The sequence below is a fragment of the Ornithorhynchus anatinus genome, chromosome 8 (assembly GCF_004115215.2).
Source record: "Ornithorhynchus anatinus isolate Pmale09 chromosome 8, mOrnAna1.pri.v4, whole genome shotgun sequence".
Classification (NCBI taxonomy): Eukaryota; Metazoa; Chordata; class Mammalia; order Monotremata; family Ornithorhynchidae; genus Ornithorhynchus; species Ornithorhynchus anatinus.
Genome location: NC_041735.1, coordinates 51,818,578 through 51,839,764, shown reverse-complemented (window position 1 = coordinate 51,839,764; position 21,187 = coordinate 51,818,578). Strand labels below are relative to the sequence as shown.

General features: G+C 44.5%; 1 protein-coding gene across 3 annotated transcripts in view; it reads left to right on the top strand.

Annotated features, from left to right (window-relative positions):
• Window positions 1–917: 917 nt before the first annotated feature.
• Window positions 918–21,187, top strand: part of ABHD5 (abhydrolase domain containing 5, lysophosphatidic acid acyltransferase) — a 39,231-nt gene continuing 18,961 nt past the window's right edge. Inside the window, exon 1 of one of the 3 annotated variants that reach the window (XM_029070178.2) lies at window positions 918–1,016. In XM_029070178.2, the coding sequence (XP_028926011.1) occupies window positions 985–1,016 (32 nt within the window). In that variant the 5' untranslated portion in view covers window positions 918–984. The remainder of the gene's footprint in view (window positions 1,017–21,187) is intronic. The other 2 variants (XM_029070174.2, XM_029070176.2) reach the window with 2 other exon arrangements.

Below are 21,187 nucleotides of genomic sequence, written 5' to 3'. Positions count from 1 at the left end.
CTAGTAAGGGCTCAATAAATCCTATTGAACGAGTGAATTCGAGGGGCTTTAGTGTCAGGGCTCATGAGTTCGAATCCCAGCTCGGCCACTTGTCGGCTGTGTGACTGTGGGCAAGTCACTTAACTTCTCTGTGCCTCAGTTCCCTCATCTGTAAAATGGGGATTAAGACTGTGAGCCCCACGTGGGACAACCTGATTCCCCTATGTCTACCCCAGCGCTTAGAACAGTGCTCGGCACATAGTAAGCGCTTAACAAATGCCAACATTATTATTACTATTATTACTATTTTACCGTGGCTGCCGCCTGGGTGACTGGGGGCCTGCGTCAATGGCGAAGGTGTGGAAGGCGGTGTGGAAGAGAAGCAGCGTGGCTCAGTGGAAAGAGTCCGGGCTTTGGAGTCAGAGGTCATGGGTTCGAATCCCGACTCGGCCATTTGTCAGCTGTGTGACTTTGGGCAAGTCACTTTACTTCTCTTGGGCCTCAGTTCCCTCATCCGTAAAATGGGGATGAAGACTGGGACCCCCACGTGGGACAGTCTGATTCCCCTGTGTCTACCCCAGCGCTTAGAACAGTGCTCGGCACAGAGTAAGCGCTTAACAAATACCAACATTATTATTATTATTAGGCGGCGAGCCGGGGAGGCGACGGTCCTTCGCCTGCAGCCCCGCCCCCGGGTGACGTCACCGCCCCGCCCCGCGCAGGCGCGCGTGGGGGCAGGCGAGGAGGCGCGCGGGGGGGGGGCCGCGAGGAGGGGAGGAAGTGCGCAGGCGCGCGAGGGGGCGCGCGTGGAGGGGAGGAGGCGCGCGAGGAGGCGCGCGAGGAGGCGCGCGAGGAGGCGCGCGCGCGCCGCCGAGGGCCGGCTCCGTCCGCCGGCCGGCGGAGTGACGTCACCCGCGCGTGCAGCCGCCCTATTAAAAGGCCCCGGCGGCGGGGGCGTCCACTCAGTCGGCGCCGTAGCCGGCCGGGGCTGGGGGAGACGCCGTCATGGCCGAAGGATCGGTGGATCCCGATGAGCGGTGAGCGGGCGGGGGCCGGGTTGCGCGTTCCCGCGGGGGGGAGAGGAGCGGGTCCTGGGTTCGAATCCCCGTCCGCCTCTTGCTAGCTGGGCGGCGGTGGGCAAGTCGCTTCCCGGGGCCTCAGTTTCCCCCGTCTTGGCATCAGCGCTTAACAAATGTCATTATTATTATTGTTGTTGTTACCCCGCGCGCGCCGCTCCCCCAAACAAGCCTTAGACCGGCGTTAGACTGCGAGCCCGTCATTGGGCAGGGATAATAATAATGTTGGTATTTGTTAAGCGCTTACTCTGTGCAGAGCACTGTATTAAGCGCTGGGGGAGATATAAGGTCATCAGGGATGGTCTCTGTTGCCCAATTGTCCATTCCAAGCGCTTAGCACAGTGCTCTGCACAGAGTAAGGGCTCAATAAATAGTATTGAATGAATGATCAGACTGTGAACCCGTCAATGGGCAGGGATAATAATAATGTTGGTATTTGTTAAGCGCTTACTAGGTGCAGAGCACTGTGCTAAGCGCTGGGGGAGATACAAGGTCATCAGGGATGGTCTCTGTTGCCCAGTTGTCCATTCCTAGTGCTTAGTCCAGTGCTGTGCACCTAGTAAGCGCTCAATAAATACTACTGAATGACTGATTAGACTGTGAGCCTGTCGTTGGGCAGGGAGGGTCTCTCTCTGTTGCCCAATTGCACATTACAAGTGCTTAGCCCAGTGCTCTGCACCTAGTAAGTGCTCAATAAAATCCAAGCGCTTAGTCCAGTGCCCTGCACCTAGTAAGCGCTCAATAAAATCCAAGCGCTTAGCCCAGTGCTCTGCACCTAGTAAGTGCTCAATAAAATCCAAGCGCTTAGCCCAGTGCTCTGCACCTAGTAAGTGCTCAATAAAATCCAAGCGCTTAGTCCAGTGCTCAATAAATAGTATTGAATGATTAGACTGTCAGTCCTGAGGCAGGGAGGGTCTTTCTGTTGCCCAATTGTCCATTCCAAGCGCTTAGCACAGTGCTCTGCACAGAGTAAGCGCTCAATAAATACGACTGAATTAATGATCAGACTGTGAGCCCGTAATGGGCAGGGATAATAATAATGTTGGTATTTGTTAAGCGCTTACTCTGTGCAGAGCACTGTGCTAAGCGCTGGGGGAGATACAGGGTCATCAAGGATGGTTTCTCTCTGTTGCCCAATTGCACCTTCCAAGCGCTTAGTCCCGTGCTCTGCACATAGTAAGGGCTCAATAAATAGTATTGAATGATTAGACTGACCTGGGGCAGGGAGGGTCTCTCTGTTGCCCAATTTTCCATGCCAAGCGCTTAGACCAGTGCTCTGCACAGAGTAAGGGCTCAATAAATAGTATTGAACGAATGATTAGACTGTGAGCCAGTCGTTGGGCAGGGACGGTCTCTCTCTATTGCCTAATTGCACATTCCAAGCGCTTAGTCCAGTGCTCTGCACATAGCAAGTGCTTAGTCCAGTGTTCTGCACAGAGTAAGCGCTCAATAAATAGTACTGAATGAATGATTAGACTGTGAGCCTGTCAATGGGCAGGGAGGGTCTTTATTGCCCAGTTGCACATTCCAAGCGCTTAGTCCATTGCTCTGCACATAGTAAGGGCTCAATAAATGGTATTGAATGATTAGACTGTGAGTCTGTCCTTGGGCAGGGATGGTTTCTCTGTTGCCAAACTGTCCATTCCAAGCGCTTAGTCCAGTGCTCTGCACATAGCAAGCGCTTAGTCCAGTGCTCTGCACATAATAAGCACTCAATAAATACTACTGAATGAATGATTAGACTGTGAGCCCGTCATTGGGCAGGGACGGTCTCTCTCTGTTGCCCAATTCTCTATTCCAAGCGCTTAGTCCAGTGCTCTGCACAGAGTAAGCGCTCAGTAAATACTACTGAATGATTAGATTGTGAGCCTGTCATTGGGCAAGGATGGTCTCTGTTGCCCAGTTGTCCATTCCTAGTGCTTAGTCCAGTGCTGTGCACCTAGTAAGCGCTCAATAAATACTACTGAATGACTGATTAGACTGTGAGCCTGTCGTTGGGCAGGGAGGGTCTCTCTCTGTTGCCCAATTGCACATTCTAAGTGTTTAGCCCAGTACTCTGCACCTAGTAAGCGCTCAATAAAATCCAAGCGCTTAGCCCAGTGCTCTGCACCTAGTAAGTGCTCAATAAAATCCAAGCGCTTAGTCCAGTGCTCTGCACCTAGTAAGTGCTCAGTAAAATCCAAGCGCTTAGCCCAGTGCTCTGCACATACTAAGCGCTCAATAAATAGCATTGAATGAATGAATGAATGACAGCTGAGGGCTCCGCGGATTGGCGGGCGGCGATCACGTGACCCGTGTCAGGTGCTGGGCCTGGGGTGGGGGGGGGGGGGGGACAGTTCCGCGTTGTGCTGTTTTTGTTGTCTTCCCCTGGCTCCCTCATTCACTCAGTTCATTCACTCCTATTTTCTGAGCGCCTACAGCGTGCAGAGCACTGCACTGAGCCCTTGGGAAGTACAATTAGGGAAGCAGCTTGACTCAGTGGAAAAAGCCCACACTTGGGAGGCAGAGGTCATGGGTTCAAATCCTGACTCAGCCACTTGTCAGCTGTGTGACTTTGGGGCAAGTCACTTCACTTCTCTGGGCCTCAGTTACCCCATCTATAAAATGGGGATTCATTCATTCAATAGTATTTATTGAGCGCTTACTATGTGCAGAGCACTGTACTAAGTGCTTGGAATGAACAAGTCGGCAACAGATAGACAGTCCCTGCCGTTTGACGGGCTTACGGTCTAATCGGGGGAGATAGACAGACAAGAACAATGGCAATCAGATGAATGGGGATGAAGACTGTGAGCCCCACGTGGGACAACCTGATCACTTTGTATCTACCCCAGCGCTTAGAACATGCTCACGAATGCCATAATCATCATTATTATTATTATTATTACAATTGAGAAACAACGTGGCTCAGTGGCAAGAGCCCGGGCTGGGGAGTCAGAGGTCATGGGTTCGAATCCCAGCTCCACCATTTGTCAGCTGTGTGACCTAATAATAATAGTGGTATTTGTTAAATGCTTACTATGTGCCGAGTACTGTTCTAAGCGCTGGGGGAGATACAGGGTAATCTGGTTGTCCCACGTGAGGCTCACAGTCTTAATCCCCATAGTACAGATGACTAAGGCACCGAGAAGTGAAGTGACTTGGCCAAAGTCACACAGCTGACAGGTTGCAGAGCTGGGATTAGAACCCATGACCTCTGACTCCTAAACCCAGGCTCTTTCCACTGAGCCATGCTGCTTCTCACCTTGGGCAAGTCACTTATCTGGGCCTCATTCACCTCATCTGGAAAATGGGGATGAAGACTGTGAGCCCCATGTGGGACAACCTGATCACCTTATATCCCCCACCCCCAGCAATTAGAACAGTGCTTTGCACACCGTGAGTGCTTAACAAATGCCATCATTATTATTAATTCGGCATCAGAGACAATCCCTACCCACAGCGGGTCCCGCTTCTGGCTCGGGGCTGCCACTACTTGGGGCAGAATTGGTGTTTTTCAAAATTAATTAATTACTGATATTTAAGTGCCTACTATGTGCCAACCACTGTTCTAAGCACTGAGTAGATAGAAGATAACCAGGTTGTCCCACTTGGGGCTTACACTCTTCATCCCCATTTGACAGATGAGGTAACTGAGGGACAGAAAAGTTAAGTGACTTGCCCAAAGTCACACAGGTGACAAGTGGCAGAAGTGGGATTAGAACCCACGACCTCTGACTTCCAGGCCCGGGCTCTTTCCACTAAGTCAAGCTGCTTCTCTAAGTACAGTGCTGTCGCTGCCTTAAAACCTGCTTAGCTGGAGAAAGAATGCTATGCCTGTGTTTGATTTTTTTTGTGGTTGTTGTGCAGTTATTTAATCCGCATTTTTCTGGAGTAGTGATCCACTGCATTAGCATAGTGAACACGCAGCCCAGGTATGACAGTTGATGCATTGGTACGTCATGTAATAATGTTGGTATTTAAGTGCTTACTATGTGCAGAGCACTGTTCTAAGCGCTGGGGGAGATACAGGGGAATCAGGATGCCCCACGTGGGGCTCACAGTCTTAATCCCCATTTACAGATGAGGTAACTGAGGCACAGAGAAGTGAAGTGACTTGCCCACAGTCACAGCTGACAAGTGGAGTCGGCATTCGAACCCATGAGCTCTGACTCCCAAGCCCGGGCTCTTTCCACTGAGCCACGCTGCTTCCCAATGTGTAGTATATGCTTCCCAATGTAGTAGTATAGTAGTATATGGAAATGACCTAAGGCCCCTTTTACTTAAAAACAAAACAGATCGTCACTCTTCCCAAAATAATCGTAAGTAGCATTGATGATGATGATGATGATGATTATGGTATTCAAGCTCTTACTATGTGCCAGGCACTATTCTAAGCACTGGGGTAGTTACACGATAATTGGGTTGGACACAGTCCCTGTGCCACACAGGGCTCACAGTCTCAATCCCCATTTTACAGATGAGGGGACTGAGGGGCAGTGAAGTGACTGGCCAAGGTCACACAGACAAGTGGTAGAGCTGGGGTTAGAACCTATGACTTTCTGACTCCCAATATCCACTACGCCATGCTTCTTCTCTGAATTTCCCCAGTGCCCCAACTGATAGTCTACTCACCAGGCTTGGGTTTTGTTTTTTTTCTGGGTTTTGTTGTTGTTGGGATTTTTGGGGGGAGAGGGAGGGAGATGACGTATGGAAACTCTTCTATGGTATTTGATCCCAGTTTTCCAACTGTATGGGAACATGTTTCCGGATGCCATCTTTCCAAACCTGAAGAAATAGGGTGAGGAGGAAATCTCAGGTAGGACACAGTAACAATAATAATTGTGTAAAGTGCTTACTTTGTGTCAAGCACTGTACTAAGCAGTGGTGTAGATACAAGATAATCCAGTTCCCACAAAAAGCTCACAGTTAAAGTAGGTGAGAGAACAGATAGTGAGGCCCTATTTTTTTGGATTACCATTGTTCTTGTCTATCTCCCCCGATTAGACTGTAAACCCATCAAAGGGCAGGGACTGTTCCTTCTGTTGCCGATTTGTACATTCCAAGTGCTTAGTGCAGTGCTCTGCACATAGTAAGCACTCAGTAAATACTATTGACTGAATTGATGAGGAAGTGAGTTAAAAGAAATTAAGTGATATGCCCAAGGTCATGGAGCCAGGATTAAAACTCAGGTCCTCTGACTCCTAAACCCATGCTCTTTCCACTAGGCCATGCTGCCTCTTAATAACTGTGTTATTTGTTAAGCATTTATTCTGTTTTAAGCACTGGGGTAGTTACAAGATAATCAGGTGCCACCTGGGGCTCACAGTCTAAGTAGGAGGGAAAGCAAAAATTGAATCTCTATTTTGCAGATGAGGGAACTGAGTCACAGAGAAGTTGTGATTTGCCCAAGGTCACAGAGCTGGGATTCATTCAGTAGTATTTATTGAGCGCTTATTATGTGCAGAGCACTGTACTAAGCGCTTGGAATGTACAAATAGGTAATAGAACCCAAATCCTCTGACTGGCTAGGCCTGTGTTCTTTCCACTAGACCACTGCTGCTGTGATTTAGCAGGGAGTGAAGGAAGAAGTAAAAATAGAGTTCATACTTGAACTTAAAGGGAAAAGAGGTAGGGAGCCCAGCATCCTGAAAATTGGAACTAGAACAGGAGAATGGAATGCTTAATAAAGTGAAGGAAAAGCCAGGGACTTGGTGAGGAAAGCATCAGATGGAGAACTGGCACCCTGACTTGTGAATTGTTTGTGAGAAAAGGAATATTGCCCATAATTGAGTACCTACAGTTTGTTATACTTCAGGGTTCAACAGTGCCTTTGACTTGTATGTAGTGAATGTAAGCAATGGGGGGAAAAAAATGAACTCTGATAATCTTGTTAAATTTTAATATTTTTCATGAAAATATAAGGATGGAAAATAGTCCCCTTATTTTGTTGAAAAATGAACTTGTTTCTGAGCCTAGAGTTAACTCAGATTTTGGCAACTCCTATGGTTGAGTACTTATAATCTAATATTTAGTCACATTTTCCCTATGCATTAAGTTGCTCCCTGAGAGCAAATAGGCATTTGGAGGTCCATTGTTGTATGTTACCTACACTACAGTAATGATGCACTAAATTCTCTGGAGTTATTGTACTTCCCAAAGTACCATATTTGCCCCCATGGAGTAATTTTTAGGCTCTAGGAGAATTGGGTCCAAATATTCAGATGTTCTCTGATTCTGCTGCTGCTAGTAATGCATGGACTCTTCTTATTGAAGGACATATGCAATTCAAACAGTGGAACCAATTTATATGGGTTTTGAAAAGTATTCTACTGGAATGCAATAGGTTGAGAGCTGTGGAACACCTAAAGATGCAGCAATTTCAGTCATCTGGCTTGTCATTATAACATGCCAATTAGCAATCAATAAGTGTTGCAAGTCAACAATATTTTATTTGTAAGAATCAGTATACTAAAAAGCTGTAATAATAATAATGTTGGTATTTAAGTGCTTACTATGTGCAGAGCACTGTTCTAAGCGCTGGGGTAGATACAGGCTAATCAGGTTGTCCCACCTGAGGCTCACAGTCTTCATCCCCATTTTTACAGATGAGGTAACTGAGGCAACTGTGATGTAAATGACATATATGGCTGATGTTTGGAAATTAATTTTTTTATGGTATTTGTTAAGCACTTACAATGTGCCAGGCATTGTACTAAGTGCTGCGGTAGATACAAACTAATCAAGTTGGACACAATCCATGTCCCACATGAAGCTCACAGCCTTCATCCCCATTTTGCAGATGAGATAACTGAGTCACAGAGAAATAAGTTGCTCAAGGTCACATAACAGACAACTGGGGGCCCAGGATTAGTTCCTTACTCTTTGGATTATAGAGGGTTTCTGGACTACTCATTTGAATAATTTATGTCCTTTGGAGTTCATGGACAAATTTAGAAATTGCCAAGTTCACTTTAGTCACTTCATTCTCCAGGGATGTTATGAAAAATATAAAACTGTCTCCTGAATTGTGACAGAGTCTAGTTCATCCCTGGATATTTATTATCAAATGCTGCCAAGTCATTTGCAATTCACAGCAATTCTATGGATATATTTGCTCCAGGAAAGTCCTGTCTTCTGCCATAATCCGTAACCTGGCTAACGGTTCTTCTGTTATCGTATCTAGCTGCTGGCCTACCTCTTCCACACTTTCCCTGGACTTTTCCTACCATTACTGTCTTTTCCAGAGAATTAGTCCTCCATTGGTTATTTGGAACTGTCCAAAAAGTAACTAAGCTTGGTAAAGCAGTTCAGAACTAAAAATAACCTTAGTTACATCAGCTTGTTGGGTGACCTTTGCAGTACGGAGCTGATTCCAGAACAGTTGAATATTTGGTAGAGAGGGGGAGAAAGACCTGGGGCAATGGTGTGGAAAGGAATGTAGTTTCATCACATGATTGAAAGAAAAGCCCTAACATAGCTGTCATTTAAATGACTGTTGGGCTATTTTGTTCTCTGTAGTTAAGAATGGTCTTATGAACATTGAGGGATAGTGGACTCTTGCCTGCCAAATGTTCTATCCAGAAGGTGGATGGCTTATAATGCTACATTGCTTCAAGTGAGGAAGGATTTCTGTTTGTGGCATACTGGCATCTAGAGTTCTAGTATTCAAATGAGTTGAAGCTATTCCTGTCTGCACATAGATTTGAAAAAGATTACTCTCCCATTGGCATTTTTCCCCCGAGGCCTGTTCTCCCTCTCTTCTGAGTCATCCTGACACTTGGGTCTTTATCCCCTTAAGCACTGTAAATTGCCTTACCTCCCCCCTCTCTTCCACACCCCCCCAACTCCACAGAACTTCTGTATATATCCTTATACTCTGCCATTTCCAGTATCTGTAATTTATTGTCTATCACCCTATTAAATTATGAGCTCCTTGTGGGCACAGATCATGTCTACCAACTCCTCTGTATTCCCCCAAGTGCTCAAATACTATATACCCTTCCCCCTCTATGATAGTTAAAAGAACCCTTGTAATCCCCAATGCATGGATTGAAAACGAGAACCTCCAGTTGTTGTTGTATTCATTTAGCACTTACTATGTGCCAACCATTGTTCTAAGCACTGGGATAGATAGAAGATATTCAGGGTAGACACTGTCGCCATTCCTCAATCTTAATCTCCGGATCCTCTGACTCCCAGGCCCATGGTCTTTCCACTAGGCCATGCTACCTCTTAGTAATTGTGGTATCTGTTAAGCACTTACTGTGTTCCAAGCATTGTACTAAGCATTGGGGTAGCTACAAATTAATCAGGTCCCACCTGGGGCTCACAGTCTTAAGTAGGAGGGAGAACAGGAGTTGAATCCCCATTTGGCAGATCAGGGAACAGTCTTAAACCCCATTTTACTGATAAGAAAACTGAGATGGGAGAAGTTAAGTGATTTGCCCAAGGTCACACTGCAGACAAGTGGCGGAGCCACGATGAGGATCCAGGTCCTCTGATGCTCAGGCTCTTTCCACTAGGCTCTGCAGCTTCCCAGCCTCCTCATTAGCAAGAGAAAACCAGCTCTGTGAACTAGATTCTTTGGCGTTCCCTGCGGATTTCCTCACCCCCCCACCTCTTTGTAGGTAGTTCCTAGGACAGAAGGACAAATAGTCTAGATGCTGAGACATGTGGCTCAAAATGGCAAATATTGTGTGGATGGATTAAAATAAATAGATGGTGGTATTTGTTAAGCGCTTACTAGTGCAAAGCACTGTTCTAAGTGCTGGGGGATACAGGGTGATCACGTTGTCCCATGTGGGGCTCACAGTTTTAATCCCCATTTTACAGATGAGGTAACTGAGGCACAGAGAAGTTAAGTGACTTGCCCAAAGTCACACAGCTGGCAAGTGGTGGAGCCGGGATTAGAACCCACGACCTCTGACTCCCAAGCCCAGGCTCTTTCCACTGAGCCATGCTGCTTCTCTAAGATAATGGATGTGCTAATAATAATAATAATGTTGGTATTTGTTAAGCGCTTACTATGTGCCGAGCACTGTTCTAAGCGCTGGGGTAGACATAGGGGAATCAGGTTGTCCCACGTGGGGCTCACAGTCTTCATCCCCATTTTACAGATGAGGGAACTGAGGCACAGAGAAGTTAAGTGACTTACCCACAGTCACACAGCCGACAAGTGGCAGAGCTGGGATTCGAACTCATGAGCCCTGACTCCAAAGCCCGTGCTCGTTCCACTGAGCCACGCTGCTTCTCTGTGCTAAGCTTCTTGTCTGTGGGTGATGACTCTGAGAGGAGCCCCCTGAGCTCCAGTGGCTGGGAAGAAGAAGGAATCTTAGCTGTGGCATTTCCTCTCTGCTGTAATTCCTTACAGCCAGCTTGAAAGAACTTAATTCAGCTCACCCTTTCCTATCTTACCTCACTGATTTCCTACAACAACGAGCCTGCACACTTTGCTCCTCTAACACCAATCCACTCGCTGTACCTCGATGTCATCTATCGCTGCTGACATCCTCCCTAAGACCTTGAACTCCTTCCCCCTTCAAATGACAGAACACCACTCTCCCCACCTTCAACACCTCATTAAAATCCCACTTCCTTCGAGAGAATTTCCAACTAAGCCTTCATTTCCCTTACTCCCCATCCCTTCTGCATCACAGTTGGACCTGTACCCTTTGAACATTTGACATTCACCCCACCCACAGTACTTATGTACATATCCGCAATTTATTTTAATGTCTGTCTCCCCCTTGAGACTCTAAATTGCTTGTGGGCAGGGAGCATGTCTACCAACTTTGTACTGTACTCTCCCCAAGCACTTAAGTTAGTACAGTGCTCTGCACCTAGTAAGTGCTCAATTAATACCACTGATTGAATTATGGAATGGAGCCAAAGTTGAGAGGCTTAATTTGGCTTCAAAGAAAGCTTCAGGAAGGAATCTGATTTGAATATCAAGGGATATGGGGGATGCCTATTTGTAAGGGAAGGAGGGAAAAGCAGAATTGAAGTGAGAATTCTGTTCAACCTTATTGTAATGCACCAATTAAGAAATGGTATTTATTAAATGCTTGACTGCAGAACGCTGTTCTAAGCGCTTAGGAGAGTACAAGAGAGTAAGTAGACATGATCTCTGTCCTCAAAGAGCTTACAGAATTCCTGACTACTCTCAATTAAAACAGCAGGAGCAGAATAATTGTACCACTGGGAAAAATAAAGCAGACTTTCACTTCCTACAAAAAAGGGAAGGAAATGACAGAACAAGTTGTCCTTCTGGTCCCATATGGGATCTGAGGAGAACAAAAGTGTATATTACCTAAATTGTACCCTTACTAATCCACAGCGTAGATATGAGCAAAAGAAACATTAGCCCCCCTTCCTAATTTTAAAGAACCCAGAGGGAGAATTTGATGAAACAAATACTTTTTAGTTTATTTTAGGGGATCTTTGGCTAAAATGTAATTGGCATTTTCTGAATGTTGCCACCTGTTGCTGTGTCAAGGATTTATCAAATAGTACCATGTTTTGAAATTTCAGGACTTTAGTAAAAAAAAAAAAAAATCCCTGTCAAGTTGAATACCATATTTTGATCAGAAATGAGATAAAAATAATTTAAACTATAAAGTGTTCACTATATTAGAGAAGCCATTACAGATTAAATACATGCTCTTGTAGTGGTTAAATTCATTTCTCATCTGTTTTAAAATGTGGGTGAATTATATTGTGTGAATATGTGTCATAGGCAAGAACATAGTGCATGTGTTTACAGCACGTTTCTTCTGTGTAACCCTCCCAGCTGAACTTCCACACAGATCTATGACACATCAAATTGCTCGGTCCTGCTTGAGTGGTGATTAAACTTGGGGGAGGGGAGAGAAGGAAACGGAGGACGGAAACCATGAGTTTCTTACTTTATAAAATTAAAAATTACTTCTTGGGGAATTGCTGCCCCAAGAGGCATAGTATCTAAGAAGAAAAAAATAAGGCAAGCCCCTTCTAAATGTAGGAGAAGCTAGGTGCCTCACCTCTCTACTTGGTTTTGTTTCTCTCCCCTCCTCCACCTGAGGTTTCACCACTACCTAGGGATGACAAATGCTGGTTCGTGTTCCTTGCATGTCGATTTAATTCACAGAACACTTCCTCTTCAAAATAGCGATGACTCAAGATGTGTTATCGCCAATGTGTCGACTACGGGCTAGGTCTAGTAAACCAGATATCACTATTATATTGGCCTGTGCTGAATTAAACTGAGGTACCTTCTCACCTTGACTAAAAATGAGATTCAACTGAGTTAAAGACACAAGTAATTTGAAATGCACCAACTTCAAATTTACATCACTGCACAACTAAAACTTACTAGCTTCTTACGTTTACTCTCAAACTATCCTTGGGATGTGAGCAAAAGGCACTTAGAGCTAGTCAGGTTTTTAGGATGCTAACCAATATAATCCTCACAATATGCCTTTTCTGTTGGACATCACCAATGTGGTTGGGCCTTTTAGGACAATAAAGGGTTTTTTAAAAAAATTTGCTGCCTTATGTTTGTTTAGCTGTAAATATGGATACCCTCAACTCTGTATTAATTTTTCTGAACTCGGTTTAGTTTAGAGAAGCAGCGTGGCTCAGTGGAAAGAGCACGGGTCTAGGAGTCAGAGGTCATGGGTTCTAATCCCGGCTCTGCCACCTGTCAGTTGTGTGACTGTGGACAAGTCACTTCTCAGTGCCTCAGTTACCTCATCTGTAAAATGGGGGTGAAGACTGTGAGCCTCATGTGGGACAACCTGATTACCCTGTATCTACCCCAACGCTTGGAACAGTGCTCGGCACATAGTAAGCGCTTAACAAATACCAACATTATTATTATTATTATTCTTTATATGACTCTTTACAATACAATATCGACCCTTTACCCATGCCTTCCAGTAGCAGGATATTTAAGTTGATAGGAAGTTACCTTGAGCCAAGAGCTACTGTTTTTTCTAGTTTAATATTAGTCCTAAAAGGGTTGACTATTTTAAATGGTATTCAACATAAGATCAAAACATGGTAAAAGCTATTATTTGTCTTCTTCCTGGTTAGAAACAGGTTTTTACAATAAATAGCCACGAGTTGCTTATGAAAACCAGCCAGGTTTATGTATATTTTTTAATTGAAATACTGTGAAGTCTGAGGTATTCCCTACCATTTCACAACCCTTCTGGATTATGCAGTTTGGGTTTAGTAATACTATAGGCTGTCAGATGCCCTGGCTTAAAAACAGAAGTGACCAGAAAACATAAATATTGTAAACTGGAAGAATATTAAAATTGGAAATCCTTAATGTAACGACTCCCCTAGGAAAGCCTTTTTCCAAATAAGCCTGTCAGTGTAACCACCCTAAGGGGAAGTAGTTATTATGTCTCTGCCTTTTAACGAGGCAAGCATAGCATAATTTGCTTCAGGTTAATAGCCTATTTGGAGAGTCTCTAAATTGTCACCAGGATAGCTCTTAAATAGGTGTGGTTTCCAGAGGTTCCTTCCTTGCTTCCTTTCTAGTGTCTAATAGCTCAGAAGTGGTCCCCTGGATTAAAGCTGAGGACCTGGATCTTTGAGTAGTTAAACATTAACAATGAGCCCATTGAGAGCTCAAAGCAAAACATGCTAGGACTGGGTCTTAAAAAAAAACAAACAAAAAAAACCAAACCCTATCTGATAACCCAAGTATTTGCTTTTGGAAGGTTTTTCCACAAGTGGAAAGTTGTTTGCCACAAGCCCCAAACATTATATGGCTGAGAGCTGCATACACAGGCTTTCCAGGAGCGGGTGAGGGGGCCTGGGGTGAGACCCACACATGGCACTCCTCCATGGCCCCGGGGCCCACTTGGGCAAGGGCACTGCCACCTCAAGGGCTGAAACCAAAGCACACACTGCAGCCTGCTACAGTAATTGAAATAAATATTAAAGCACATGTCTACACTTGTTGTGTGGCTCACATACGAGTTATATGTGGCTCCTGAATAATAATAGTCATAGTAATTGTGGTATTTGTCAAGCACTTAATGTGTGCCGGGCACTGTACTAAGCACTGGGGTGGATAGAAGCAAATCGGGTTGGACACAGGCCCTTTCCCACGTGGGGCTCACAGCCTCAATCCCCATTTTGCAGATGAGGTAACTGAGGCACAGTTAAGGGAAGTGAGTTGCCCAAGGTCACACAAAAGACGAGTGGAGGAGCCAGAGTTAGAACCCATGACTTTGACTCCCAGGACCACACTCTATCCACTTAGCCATGCTGCTTCTCAAAGGTTGTATGGCTACCCCTGGTGTAGGAGCTCAGTAGTTGATGAATTTGAAAAACAAGAAAACTTTGGACCAGTGGCATAAATTATGGAAATGTACTTCCTCAAAGCCGTGAAGTGGCAAACGAATCATGTCTTCCACTTGTTTCTCTGTGTATGTGTGTGTGTGTTCCTAAAGCCACCTTCACACATTACTCTCACTTTATTCAGTTTTAAAATCAAACTAGTTTGTCCCACTTTTGGTTCCATGTCCTCTAGACTGTAAACTCGTTGTGGGCAGGGGACAGGTCTACCAGCTTTGTTATAGTGTATGTATTCTCCCAAGTGCTCACAGTGCACTACATACAGTAAGCGGTCAATAAATATGATTGTGGAAATTGTCCACTTTCCTCTAATGCTTAATTTTCGCATGTAGAATTTCAACTGTTTTTAATACCAGTTTCACCTCAAGAATCCTCTTCTCTCCAAACAAACGGAAGCTAAATACACTCTCTAGACCAATCAGTCAATTATGGTATTTATTGAGCACTGTGCTAAGCACTTGAGAGAGTACAGTACAGCAGAATTAGCAGACATTCCCTGCCCATAATGAGTTTACAGACTAGACAGGGAGATGGATTAATATGAATCAGTAAGGAATTTATAATGTGTAATTTAAAGATATGTACACAAGTGCTGTGGGGTTGGCGTGAGGCGGGGGGGCGGGGAGGGTGGGGAGGGTGAATATCAAATGTCCAAAGGTCACAGATCAAAGTACATAGACTATGCCGAGGGAAGAGCACGCCAGGGGAAAGAGGGATTAATCAGAGTAGGCCTCCTGGAGATGGGATCTTAATAATACTTTGAAGGTGGAGAGAGTGGTGGTCTGACATATATGGAGGGGGAGGATGTGGGAAATGGGTCAGTGATGAGACTGGAGCGCAGTGAGTAAACTGGCACTTAGAGGAGCAGAGTGTGCGGGCTAGGCTGTGATAGATTAGGGAGGTAGAATAGGGCAAACTGAGTACTTTATAGCCAACTGTAACCGCACTGGTTTTCATTAGTCTAAACTTGTCATTTCCCCAGGAAGTTTAAGCAGATTAGGGTCCACTTCTTCTGAATCAACTTGTGAACAAGTCTAATTCTCTACAGTCCACCTCCAGGTATATGGGTCTTACATTGAAACCAGTGGAGACTTTACATATGGACTGTACCTTTTGGCTCATATTTGAGCACCTACTTTATGCATATCATTGTATTAAGTATCTTGGAACAATTAAAAAAAAATTGAAGACAGCTCCTACCCATCGGAATCTTCCAATCCAGAGGGGGGATGACAAATATGGGGGGGAAAAAACAACAACAAAGGAATGAACATAAAGACTAACTCCTTGCCCCACTCTTCCCCTATCCCCAGTCCAGTAGCAGCTGAGTCCCCAACACTTCAAATATTTACAAATGCCAAGTTTCACTTCCCTTCGATCCTAGTGGGGTGGAGCTTGGGTGCTTCTGTGGTGGGGCAGCACTCCTGGAAAGGGGGTAGGGGGAGGGGAAGATGGAGGTTTTGTGGTCATGATCCCTTAAACTGATGACAGGAAATCCTCAGGAACAACATTCCTAGGCCTATCCTTAACAGGGAATGGAAGTGTCCCTATCCACTTGGCTATCAGCAGTTACTGATGAATCTTCACTACACCTCTATCAGTTAATAAAAGACTCAAATGCTCTGATTGTTAGCAGGGTTTGTATCACATTGGGGCCTATAGGAGGTGACTCAAGTTTGTGTTAGCCCCGGCTCACCCCAGGGCCTGCCTGCCTTTTGCTTTAACAAACATGAAATTCTCCTCCCAGACTTAGAAATAAAAATGAAAATATAAAAATACACCCCTTGCTCCTCTTGCAGACTTAAATAGTGTCGGCAGGGACTGTCTCTATCTGTTGCCGACTTGTTCATCCCAAACGCTTAGTACAGTGCTCTGCACATAGTAAGCGCTCAATAAATACTATTGAATGAATGAATGTACAGAAATTCTGCCTTGAGGCTTTTTGCCTCCTCCAGAACAACCCTTAACCTCAGGGTTTTTAAAGTATTTATTTCAGAGAATATTGGCATCAAACTGCTCATGTCTTTTATCTTCTTAACTACTAATCTGCTGTTTCCTTGATCACTTTTTTTCCCCTTTCACACAATGTAGGGTCCCCATCATGCAGCTTGCTTCCTAAGGTACATTATTCTGGATCATCCCTGAAAAGTCCTTTATGAATGCTTTTCCTTTATTGGAGCTTTTTCCTTCTTCTAACACAAAAGTACTTCTCAACACACTATCTCCCTCAAATTCACATCAAGGAATTGGGAGGGGGTGATTAAATTGAATTGGAAAAGGAGAATGCATCTTCCTACCTAAAGGGTAGGTCCCTCCCATAGAATCAAAAAGTTGGAAGGGATATTGAGATTCCGTCTGGTCCAATTCAGGGAGAGATTTGGCTCTGAGCCCCGAAGTTCGGTCCATCGTGGAAATTCTGTGGGATATGTCTGGAATTCAGCCTATCACTTTGCTCAGAGCACTGAAATCTGAGCCAGTTGCCCGGGCTTTCTTCAAGGGGTTGTTGGGGGAAGAGCGAGAGGAAGCATGCAGCAGAAGTGAGAAAATGGTAAAGTGTACTCTTAATTTACATTGGTCTTTAAGCACCATGGCCATGCAAGAGTGGCTTTATGCATCCTTTCTGCATTCTAGAAGTAAACTAGATTCACATTTCTTTTCCTAGCCAACAACTGTCAAGCAGTCCCATTCTTCACACCAGTTTTAGGTATTTGATTTTAAAAGGACACTGATTCAGTTCATGGCTTTGAAGGCACCAACAATCTAAATAAAGGTACGCAGATATACTCATAATAATATTTGTGATATTTAAGTGTTTACTATGTGCCCAGCACTGTACTAAGCACTGGGGTTAATACAAGATAATCCTCTGGCTCCCAAGCCCATGCTCTTTCCACTAGGCCATGGTAGCTCCCATCTCTTTCTGCAAGGAACAAACTTTAAAGATTTCTCCAGCAAAAAGGAATAATGTTCCAATGGGACTTCGAGTGGCCTCTTAAAGCCAGTAGCTATCTGCTGGTGTGTGTCTGTCCCTCATCAAGGTCACCATGGAGAAGAGGGGGTGTCCAGTGAATACAGTCCAGTCACTTGTTTTTTTCCCTATGTCTATCCTTCCCCAACCTTTAGATTGTGAACTGCTTTTGAGATAGGAACCCCCTCTGAGACAAGAGAAACAGCATGGCCTAGTGGATAGAGCACGGGCCTGGGAATCAGAAGGATCTGGATTCTAATCCCGCTCTGCCACTTGTCTGCTGTTTGACCTTGGGCAAGTCATTTCTCTGTGCCTCAGTTACCTCATCTTTAAAATAAGAATTAAGACTGTGAGCCCCATATGGGACATGGATTATGTCTAATCTGGTTAGCTTGTATCTACCCCAGTGCTTAGACAAGTGCCGAGCACATGGTAAGCACTTAATAATACCATTTTTTTAAAAGGTCAGAATTCATGCTTCCGTTCTTCCCAGGACAGTGCTTCACATATTTGCAAGCATTTTAATAATACTAGCTGACTGATAATTCTGTAGAACATTTAGTGGTATCTCCATTACTAGATTCTACTGCTAGAACTCATAACTGTAAACAGAAAATATAGATACCTTGTGTTTATTACAATTCACCATTTCTGAACAAGAGTTCACATCTGTGATCTCCTTTGCCCTCAACCTTTCTGAGAGAGGGAGAGTTGGGTATTATTGCCTGCTTACAGAGGAGTCCCCCTTCCCATTTAAAAACAGATTGAGAAGAATGCTGTTTTTGTTCATACTGTTTCTGTTATGAGGTCACTGGAGCAGCAGTATATGACAACTTGTTCTGTCATATTAAACTTTTGTTTTTCTGCCCTGACCTCTGGTTCTGTCCAGCAAAAGAGATTGCAACTGTTTGAAGAGTATTTGCTGAAGAAAACAATGGACAACTTTAAAATCACTACTTATTGGTAATATTTCACAAATGTTTGTGTTAGTGTGTATTCCCCCTGCCTCAGGTGTGCTGAGAAAGGGGAAGTGCTGGGATTCTGAGGCCCATGTGTCCAAGGGGGACTCACCAGTCATCCTGCCTGGGATGCCAGCCTCTGGCACAGACACCTGCATTCCTGCTGCAGTTCCTCACCACTGCTGCAGTCTGCACAGCTTACCTTGCCTGGGTCCTGGGGGGTGGGGGGCAGGGGCCCTCAGCATTCTCTGCTTAACCCCTGTGTTCTGCAAGGATGCTGGAGGTGACTAAAGGCAGAGGCTAGTACAGTACCCAGAAACTGCTATCTCTTACTTCCACCACAAAATCCCCACTCAAGTCCTTTAGTGCACAAAAGTTAAGCATTTGGTACTGTCTTTGCCTTTCCTAGTAGACCAAGTGTTTCTAGTGGGAGAGAAGGATTTATTGACAATGCATGTGGGCAGGGGACTGTACTGAATACTTGGGAGAGTAGAGAGTAACGCTATAAGACACACATTCCCTACCCAGAACGAGCTTACAGTCTAGAGGGGGAAGCAGTGTAGCTTAGTTGGTAGAGCATAGGCCTGTGAGTTAGAAAGAACAGGGTGCTACTCCTGGCTCCACCACTTGTCTGCTTTGTGACCTTGGGCAAATCACAAATTCTAGGCTGCAGTTCCCTCATCTGTAAAATGGGGACTAAGACTGTGAGCCCCAAGTGGGACATGGGTTGTGTCCAACCTGATAAGCTTGTACAGTGCCTGGCATATATAGTAGGTGCTTAATAAATACCATTAAAAAAAGTTTTGGATAAACTGATTCTCTTCTTTTCCTTCATTTTTTAAATGGGTATTTAATCACTATGTGCCAGGCACTGTGCTGAATTCTGGGGTAGACCCAAGCTAATCAGGGTAGGCATAGCTATTGTCCCATGTGGGGCACCCAGTCTTAATCCCCATTTTATCGATGAGGTAACTGATACAGAAATTGTGACTGTCCAAAGTCACACAGCAGACAAGTGTTGGAGCTGTGATTAGAGTTCAGGTCCTCTGACTCGCTGGCCTGTGCTCTTTCCACTAGGCCATACTTCTTCTATGAAATGATAATAATGATATCAAGCATTTTGTGCCAAGCACTGTACTAAGCAAAGGGGTAGAAACAAGATATTCAGGTTGGACGTAGTCCTACATAGAGCTCACATAATGAAACGAAGCCACATTTCAGCAGAAAATATTGTGCCCTTGACATGTGGGTTTGTTTATTTAGGGGATGGGTATATATCAGCGCTTACAACAGTGCTTGCCACATAGCAAGTGCATAACAAATACCATCATCATCATCAGTTTATCATCTCATTGGACAAGTTTATGCCTGGGAACTATTCCTGAATATGTTTTGGGAAATAAATTTAAATTTCAGAAACATTCTGAAGTTTTCCCAAGAGCTAAATTAAAAAAAAAATTAAAACAAAAAAAGCTTATTCCATTTACTTTTCTGGCTCTTAATGTCTGATTTTTGGATATTTTCCACTTAAATTTGATAGCAAATGACTTGGTAGTATTGTATTTTTGTATACAGAGATAGCTGGGTAAATGGTACATTAGTTTTAAACAGCTTGTTATAAATGCTTAATCTATTTGGAAAATTATACTGGATTTTTCAAAACATAAGTTGAATACTTGAGCCTTGTAAACAGCTTTCCAACATTGCAGCTAACTGTATTTTAAAAGGAAACACTTTCTGCCTATACAGTTTTCTGAGGAGCTCTATCTTATCAGTGGTGGCCATGCTTGTCTCAGCCCCTTGTACTCAAATTAGGTGGGGGTAGTGGGCTTCCCTTTCTGATAGGTGGGGAGGATGTTGAAATCTTTAGCTAAAATAAGGTTCTTTTCTTTCCTGTAGCATTCCTAAGCTGTCCCTGTTCTTCATTATTGGAGTCAGGACCATGTTAGCATCACTGGCCCCGAGGTGGGCCCAGGACTAATGGATTTTGCAGGAGGCCTCTGCACACCCCCTTGTGACATATGACATTATTTCGACAGTCTCCCTGGCTTATTGGGGGCTACCCTCACTCTTGCAGCCCCAGTGGGGACTCACGGCTCATAAGTATGCTCTGGGAATCCCTCCCACTAACAGTAACTCTCTCACTTCAAAGCCTTATTGAAGGCACATTTTTTTCCCCCGTCTAAGCCCCCCTCTCCTCTTCTCCCACTCCCTTTTGCATCTGGAATCCCCACAGCACATATATGTATATATCTGTAATTTATGTATATTAATGTCTGTCTCCCCCTCTAGACTGTGAACTCATCATTGGCAGGGAATGTGTCCATTAGTTGTTGTACTTTCTCAAGCACTTAGTACACTGCTTTGCACACACGTCCTCAATAATAAAACTGAATGATTGAATAACTAATTGTCCCTCTCCAGGACATATGTACATCATCGCTATACTCCACCACTTTCTCCTATCTGTAGTTTCTCTCCTTCTAGACTGTAAGATCCTTGAGGACTTGCTCATGTCTAATTCTTTCATACTCTCCCAAGTGCGTTGAACAGTACTCTGCAGTACAGTAAATGCTTAGTAAATAACTTTTGATTAGGACTACAGGCTTAAAACAGATTCTGGTTGCCAGGATCGATTAGCAAGAATCATCTATCTCCACCACCACCAAGCTAGCCCTGTTAGTGGAAGTTCCACTTTCATCATATGGGCCACAGATCAGCCATTCTTAAAGTTCTGAGCAACAGAAATGCTCCTCAAAGTGCCTCTGTTGCAGTTTCTAATAAAAAGTAGAATTGGCCAGAAATAAGGAGGGAGAGAGAGAAGGTGATGTTGGATATGGGTGAGGGAGTGGACAGCAGCCAGAAAGTGG